Genomic DNA, 7,793 nt, shown 5'->3' with positions numbered 1-7,793 from the left:
GAATTTATTACTGCTGAAGTGAAAGCCATCCTCTCTTGGGGAATGCTGCTTTGTAGTTAGCTTTGCGACAGTATCAAAAACGAATTTCGGATTGTTCTTATTTTCCTCAATTAAGTTGGAAAAATAGGATGATCGAGCAGCAGCAAGGGCTCTTCGATACTGCACGGTACTGTCTTTCCAAGCTAGTCGGAAGACTTCCAGTTTGGTGTGGCGCCATTTCCGTTCCAATTTTCTGGAAGCTTGCTTCAGAGCTCGGGTATTTTCTGTATACCAGGGAGCTAGTTTCTTATGAGCAATGTTTTTAGTTTTTAGGGTGCAACTGCATCTAGGGTATTGCTCAAGGTTAAATTGAGTTCCTCAGTTAGGTGGTTAACTGATTTTTGTCCTCTGGCGTCCTTGGGTAGACAGAGGGAGTCTGGAAGGACATCAAAGAATCTTTGTGTCGTCTGTGAATTTATAGCACGACTTTTGATGTTCCTTGGTTGCGGTCTGAGCAGATTATTTGTTGCAATTGCAAACGTAATAAAATGGTGGTCCGATAGTCCAGGATTATGAGGAAAAACATTAAGATCCACAACATTTATCCTATGGGACAAAACTAGGTCCAGAGTATGACTGTGACAGTGAGTAGGTCCAGAGACATGTTGGACAAAACCCACTGAGTCGATGATGAAAGCCTTTTGGAGTGGGTCTGTGGACTTTTCCATGTGAATATTAAAGTCACCAAAAAATTAGAATATTATCTGCTATGACTACAAGGTCCGATAGGAATTCAGGGAACTCAATGAGGAACGCTGTATATGGCCCAGGAGGCCTGTAAACAGTAGCTAAAAAAGTGATTGAGTAGGCTACATAGATTTCATGACTAGAAGCTCAAAAGATGAAAACGTCTTTTTTTTTTTTTTTTTTTTGTAAATTTAAATCTGCTATCGTAAATGTTAGCAACACCTCCGCAGGATGCACGGGGGATATGGTCACTAGTGTAGCCAGGAGGTGAGGCCTCATTTAACACAGTAAATTCATCAAGCTAAAGCCATGTTTCAGTCAGGCCAATCACATCAAGATTATGATAAGTTCATTGACTATAATTGCCTTTGAAGTAAGGGATCTGACATTAAGTAGCCCTATTTTGAGATGTGAGGTATCATGATCTCTTTCAATAATGACAGGAATGGAGGAGGTCTTTATCCTAGTGAGATTGCTAAGGCGAACACCGCCACGTTTAGTTTTGTCCAACCTAGGTCGAGGCTATCTCAATGGAGATAGCTGAGTTGACTGTGCTAGTGACAGACTGGCTAACAGCCTGCTGCCTGGCCTGCACCCTATTTCATTGTGGTGCTAGAGGAGTTAGAGCCCTGTCTATGTTGGTAGATAAGATGAGAGCACCCCTCCAGCTAGGATGGAGTCCGTCATTCCTCCGCAGGTCAGGCTTGGTCCTGTTTGTGGGTGAGTCCCAGAAAGAGGGCCAATTATCTACAAAATTCTATCTTTTGGGAGGGGCAGAAACCAGTTGTCAACCAGCGATTGAGTCGCGAGACTCTGCTGTAGAGCTCATCACTCCCCTAACTGGGAGGGGGCCAGAGACGATTACTCGATGCCAACACATCTTTCTAGCTGATTTACACGCTGAAGCTATGTTGCGCTTGTGATCTCTGACTGTTTCATCCTAACATCTTTGGTGCCGACGTGGATAACAATATCTCTATACTCGCCAGTTTTAGCTTTATCCAGCACCATCTTCAGATTAGCCTTAACGTCGGTTGCCCTGCCGCCTGGTAAACAGTGTATGATCGCTGGATGATTCGTTTTAAGTCTAATACTGCGGGTAATGGAGTCGCCAATGACTAGAGTTTTCAATTTGTCAGAGCTAATGGTGGGAAGCTTCACCGTCTCAGACCCTGTAACGGGAGGAGTAGAGACAAGAGAAGGCTCGGCCTCTGACTCCGACTCGTTGCTTAATGGGGAAAACCGGTTGAAAGTTTGTCGGCTGAATGAGCGACACCGGTTGAGCATTCCTACTGCATTTCCCTCCAGAAACCGTGAGAAAGTTGTCCGGCTGCGGGACCGTGCGAGGGGATTTATACTAACGTTACTATCTGTACTTACTGGTGGCACAGACGCTGTTTCATCCTTTCCTACACAGAAATTACCATTGCCTAACGATTGCGTCTGAAGCTGGGCTTGTAGCACAGTTGTATCCTCACCGTAAGGCGATCGTTCTCCTGTATGAGTACAGCGACTGCAATTAGAAGGCATCATGTTAATGTTACTACTTAGCTTCGGCTGTTGGAGGTCCTGACGAACCATGTCCATATAAAGCGTCCGGGGTATGAGGATTCTGTGTTATGCACTATAGCCCGTTACCATATTTGTGATTTAATATTATCTGCTGTTGGCTTGTGTGGATGTATGTATGTGTTATGCAACATAGCTGACTTGAACCCTTGTTAACAGTTTCAGGGCCATGGGCCTTTCTCATGATGGAAAAATACAGAATAACATGAAGACAGGACCTGTGCAATGAGTTGGGGGGGGCACAATCAGAACGTAGTGTTGCGAGAACAAACAGTCTTTTGTTAGATAACAGGAGCTAGGTTCCTGATAACTGCATATTCTACACAGCTACAACGACTGACCGCTGAAGCGCTTAGGGGCTGGGACCAGCCTCTGCGCCAACAATCAACGATAGGCTGGGTGAGTCTAAACCACGCCCAGTCTCTACTCTGACAGGCCGGCTCGGAAGCAGGAACTACTTCTGTCATCAGAGTATATTATAATATCTTTGTTAGGAACAAGTCAGTTCTCTGTTTTGCCCTACGAGGTGGGACAGAGAGCCCGTATATACGAAAATTGCATTTACCACTTATTGCTTAGCTAATAAAAAATACATAGCATACAATCGGTGACTCATTGTCATATTTATCCTGATACCAGATTCGAATTGACACAACCCGTACAATTGGTGACACCGAACGTGATCTGGTGAAGGACTTCGCTGGACATTGGTGTGCCAGCCGATTGGCCAGTACTGTCGTCGGACGCTGTCGTCGGACGGTGTGTCTCACAAATCCTGACCGGTCAACTAAAAAAGGTAAGCAGACACCTGTTGTGAAAAACTAAAGTTCTGCACATTGGCGTTATCCAAATTTAGTTTTGTGAGACACCTGTTTGATGTATGTAACCAAATTCTATTAATTTATATTGGTAAAGGATCATGAGGAATACATAGTGGTAAATGCAATTTTGAACTGATCGATCGCTCTTATGGTATAACAACTAATGTAATGTACTAAATGGGTCGGTTGGTGTAACGCGTACCCAGTTGTTTGAATGACGGTGAATCAGATCGGTTAAAGGAATTTACTAGTGTGTGTGTGAGCAGGATCGCAATGTAACAATGAATGCTGTGTACTGGTGTGCATGAGGACATTTTTCTAGTATAAATGGATATTTACTTTGGGTAAATTTAGAGTGAGTGCAGTACTACTGGGATATAAGTGGGCGCGCTGTATCAGAGTGAATGATCTACGGATAGAATTTGCAGGCCAACAAATTAAAAAGACCTGTGTTACATTGGATGGTTGCTGAAGCATATGTAGTACATTAGATATTTCAGTTGTAGCTGGTATCAAGTTTGAATGAAAGGTTTATAGATCCTTATAAGGGTTATAGTACCTGGTTGTATTGCATAAGAGTAAGGGAAGATAAATAACTGCGCATTTTTATTATTTAAATTGAGTGATTCAAACTGACGTATGTTTGTAAGGTTTGAGTGATTCGAACTGATGTATGTTTGCAGGTCTGAGTGATTCGAACTGACGTATGTTTGTAAGGTTTGAGTGATTCGAACTGACGTATGTTTGTAAGGTTTGAGTGATTCGAACTGATGTATGTTTGCAGGTTTGAGTGATTCGAACTGACGTATGTTTGGTACATTAGGTATTAAGTGATGTACTAATACCAATTTGTATGACCTTGGGTAAATAACAGGTGTGAGACCTAGGTTATGTTTTGAAACGGTAAAGGAGAAGTGCACGGTGTTTACTAGACAGTGGCTAGATTGGGACACATCCTAAGGCAGCACACAATTGAACCTGATCATTTATAATGTATTCAAATTAAAACAAGTAATTGAAATACATTAGACAATGGCTAATCAGGAGGCAGAGAAGGTGAACCTTCATTTAAAACATTGAAATCAGCATTAGAGACCAATGGAGGAAAAGAGAGAAAGAAAGGAGAAAAATTATACAGACGATGGATAGAAGAGGGCAGTATTGCCGCGCCCAACGGGCTCCCAGTCGACGGGGAGCCCGCTTAAATACTGGTGACATAACGAAAAACATAGACTAAAATTCATTCTGATTGTAATTCAAATATTTATAGCATCCAACCCGGAAGCCAGCCACACCAATGTGTCGGAGGAAACACCGTGCACCTGGCAACCTTGGCTAGCGTGCACTGCGCCCGGCCCGCCACAGGTGTTGCTGGTGCGCGATGAGACAAGGACATCCCTACCGACCAAGCACTCCCTAACCCGGACGACGCTAGGCCAATTGTGCATCGCCCCTTGGACCTCCCGGTCGCGGCCGGTTACGACAGAGCCTGGGCGTGAACCCAGAGTCTCTGATAGCACAGCTGGCGCTGCCGTACAGCGCCCTTAACCATCCGGGAGGCTGAGACATGATATCTTAAAGGGGTACACTCACATATGAAATATTACACGTTTTTATTTTCTGAGTCTTAATTAAATAGGTGAAATCTTTTGATAAAGGAATGTTGTTTAATATAGTAAAAACACTTCTTTGGGGGGTGGTATGACTTATGACCTCCATTGTAACTTTCCTTTGTGGTCTGATCAGCCTCATTGGAAAGCCATTTGGATGGAGAATCTAGGGTCATTTGCAATACTGATATTAAGGTAATTTAATACCAAAAGGCAGTGAAAATTACATTATAGTGTCATTATATTTTCTCTGATGAATGTGGTGTGAAAATGAGCTAGGATAAGTTTTAATTATGGTAGACTCATGTTAAGTATTTGGGACATATTTTGAGCCAACAGGGCTGGGAAGAAATTGAGATATTTGTGTTTGGTTTTAACACCTGTGTATACGAGGGTGCCAGTGTACCTGTGTAATGGGGGAGGGTGTCCATATGGGGATTACATGATAACCAATTTAGGACAGTTCTGGGATTGGAGAAGAGGGTATCCTTAGAGCATAGGGGATCCCACAAAGGTGGATAGTTTTTCCATGATATGGGGGAAACCTGGGAGCACTGTTGAACTCTGTAAAGGTGATGACATCCTACTAACCATCAAAACTATTAAGCTCTCTGATGCAGGCACTTACACCCTCGGACTACAAAGGACCGGGACAGACACGATGGGTGTGTTTTCTATTAAGGTGCTGCCAAAACCACAGAGGTCCCAGACGAACTTGAGCCAGACACACTCCTCTTCCACCCCTGGACCGAGCCTGCCACCCACCACCACTGTGTCAAATCCCATTCAGGTAATTAACGTTAGAGACTATTCAGCTATTGATCAATTAGGCACCGAGACTGGTTTTGATGGTAGGGACAATTTGTGGCTGTCTTATATGAGGTATACAGCTAAGACCCTGAAAAGAAAGGACTGCATTGTATGTGGTCATGCTAGACCTGTTCTGGCTACACACCCATTTGCTATAGGAGAAGGAGAGGGGTGCTTGTGTATTCTGAGAAGTTTTTACCAGGATAAGCCCAATTCAACCCTCTGTTCCTCTTTGAGCCTTGTGTTTCCTACAATATCTCCTCATCGGGCCCCTTGGGGTGTTAAGGCATATGGGGGCAATTACAGTTGCATCACGGGTACAGGTAGTGGCATGGACTATGGGAGATTGCCTGAAGCTGATTGCAGCAGTAACATAACCATTAATGTCACTTGGCCAGGTGCAGGTCTAAACCAAACTAGTGGTCTGGCTGATGTGTGGTGGATATGTGGACCCAAAAGAGTACTGAGACCCATTCTTAGAGGAGACTGGCAAGGTACGTGTGCTCTGACCAGTTTGATAATTCCACTGACCATTGTTGATGTTACTGCTGAACAGCTGTTGGGTTCTGTATCCAGGGGGCCTGAAACATTCCATCCCATGGGAGACATAGACGTAGTGCTCCATGGACGGAGGATGTAGTTGACAGCCTCCAGTATTTAAGCTGCAGTAGTTTATGTGTCTGGGGGCTAGGGTCAGTTTGTTATATCTGGAGTACTTCTCCTGTCCTATTCGGTGTCCTGTGTGAATCTAAGTGTGCGTTCTCTAATTCTCTCCTCTCTTTCTTTCTCTCTCTCGGAGGACCTGAGCCCTAGGACCATGCCCCAGGACTACCTGACATGATGACTCCTTGCTGTCCCCAGTCCACCTGGCCGTGCTGCTGCTCCAGTTTCAACTGTTCTGCCTTATTATTATTGACCATGCTGGTCATTTATGAACATTTGAACATTTTGACCATGTTCTGTTATAATCTCCACCCGGCACAGCCAGAAGAGGACTGGCCACCCCACATAGCCTGGTTCCTCTCCAGGTTTCTTCCTAGGTTTTGGGCTTTCTAGGGAGTTTTTCCTAGCCACCGTGCTTCTACACCTGCATTGCTTGCTGTTTGGGGTTTTAGGCTGGGTTTCTGTACAGCACTTTGAGATATCAGCTGATGTACGAAGGGCTATATAAATACATTTGATTTGATTTGATTTTACATACACAATAATCTGTTGGGTGTGCCGGTGGGGGTTCCTCATGAGTTTCAGGCCTTGGGTAGGAATGATGGACTCTGGCACTTACTACCTATTATAGGTCCAGCCATAGTGGATGCAAGACAGACTGCATGGATAAATTATATCTACTATAATCAACAGCGTTTTGTGAATTACTCCCGTGATGCACTCACTGGTATGTATGAACAGCTGGAGGCCACATCTAGGGTTGCCAGACAGAATAGACTTGCTTTGGATATGCTTCTTGCCAGTCAGAGGGGTGTCTGTAAGATGTTTGGTGAACAATGTTGCACGTTTATTCCTAATAACACCAGTCCAGATGGTAGTATATCTAAGGCCCTTAGTGGGCTTGATGCACTATCTGCTGAGATGAGGACCATGGCGGGGGTGGAGGAGTCTGGAATGTTCTCTTGGTTGGGAGCCTGGTTTGGTAAGTACACTGATATGGTGGTTACTGGATTTCTAATTCTTGTATTTTTATTGTGTTGTGCTGCTTGCATCATACCGTGTTTTAAGAAGTCTGTTACAGATGTGAAGGCTTCAGGCATGATGCCTTTGCTTGATGCTCCAGTTGGAGATGCTGAATCAAGCTTTCAGGGGAGGATGAGACTGACTGAGGATGACCCATGGTATGCTGTGGGTGAGGTAGTAGAATAAATATTACGTTTTTTACGTTTTATGATAAGTTCTTTCCAGTATGTTTGTTCTCCCTGTTGTGAAGGTTTGGAGTCCCTGGGTGGCATGAAGCCCAACTGGTACAGGATAGGAGTAGCTGAGAGGACCAGATGGTTTATAATGCTTTGCTCTGCTTTGCTTTACTGTTTTCCATGACCAAAGTTGTATCCTATATCTTACATGTCAATAAACAAAGTGTTATCCTGTTTTTGACCCTTATGGGTGTCAAAGGGGGAGACAAAAGCATATATCACTTGATTTTTGTTCCATTTCTTGGTTGATTTCTTTTGTTTCTGTAAAAATATGTTTTTATTTAACTTTGTATTATTTTCATGAAATGCTGTTAACATATTACTGTTGGGAGCAC

General features: G+C 43.8%; 1 protein-coding gene across 1 annotated transcript; it reads left to right on the top strand.

Moving 5' to 3' along the window:
* The first annotated feature begins 4,815 nt into the window (after positions 1-4,815).
* On the top strand, positions 4,816-7,415 carry LOC127918307 (uncharacterized). The gene is made up of 2 exons (XM_052501600.1): positions 4,816-7,181; positions 7,268-7,415. Exon 1 carries the CDS (start codon positions 5,256-5,258, stop codon positions 6,174-6,176), a length of 921 nt encoding a protein of 306 aa, XP_052357560.1. The 5' UTR covers positions 4,816-5,255; the 3' UTR covers positions 6,177-7,181; positions 7,268-7,415.
* Positions 7,416-7,793: the final 378 nt, after the last annotated feature.

This window comes from Oncorhynchus keta, unplaced genomic scaffold (genome assembly GCF_023373465.1).
Source record: "Oncorhynchus keta strain PuntledgeMale-10-30-2019 unplaced genomic scaffold, Oket_V2 Un_contig_1398_pilon_pilon, whole genome shotgun sequence".
Classification (NCBI taxonomy): Eukaryota; Metazoa; Chordata; class Actinopteri; order Salmoniformes; family Salmonidae; genus Oncorhynchus; species Oncorhynchus keta.
Note: the sequence above shows the minus strand (reverse complement) of the source record. Positions and strands in the feature narration are given on the sequence as shown.

What these genes read in the sequence shown, in the direction of transcription:
- LOC127918307 (XM_052501600.1), top strand. Translation starts at nt 5,256, where the DNA reads ATGATATGGGGGAAACCTGGGAGCACTGTTGAACTCTGTAAAGGTGAT.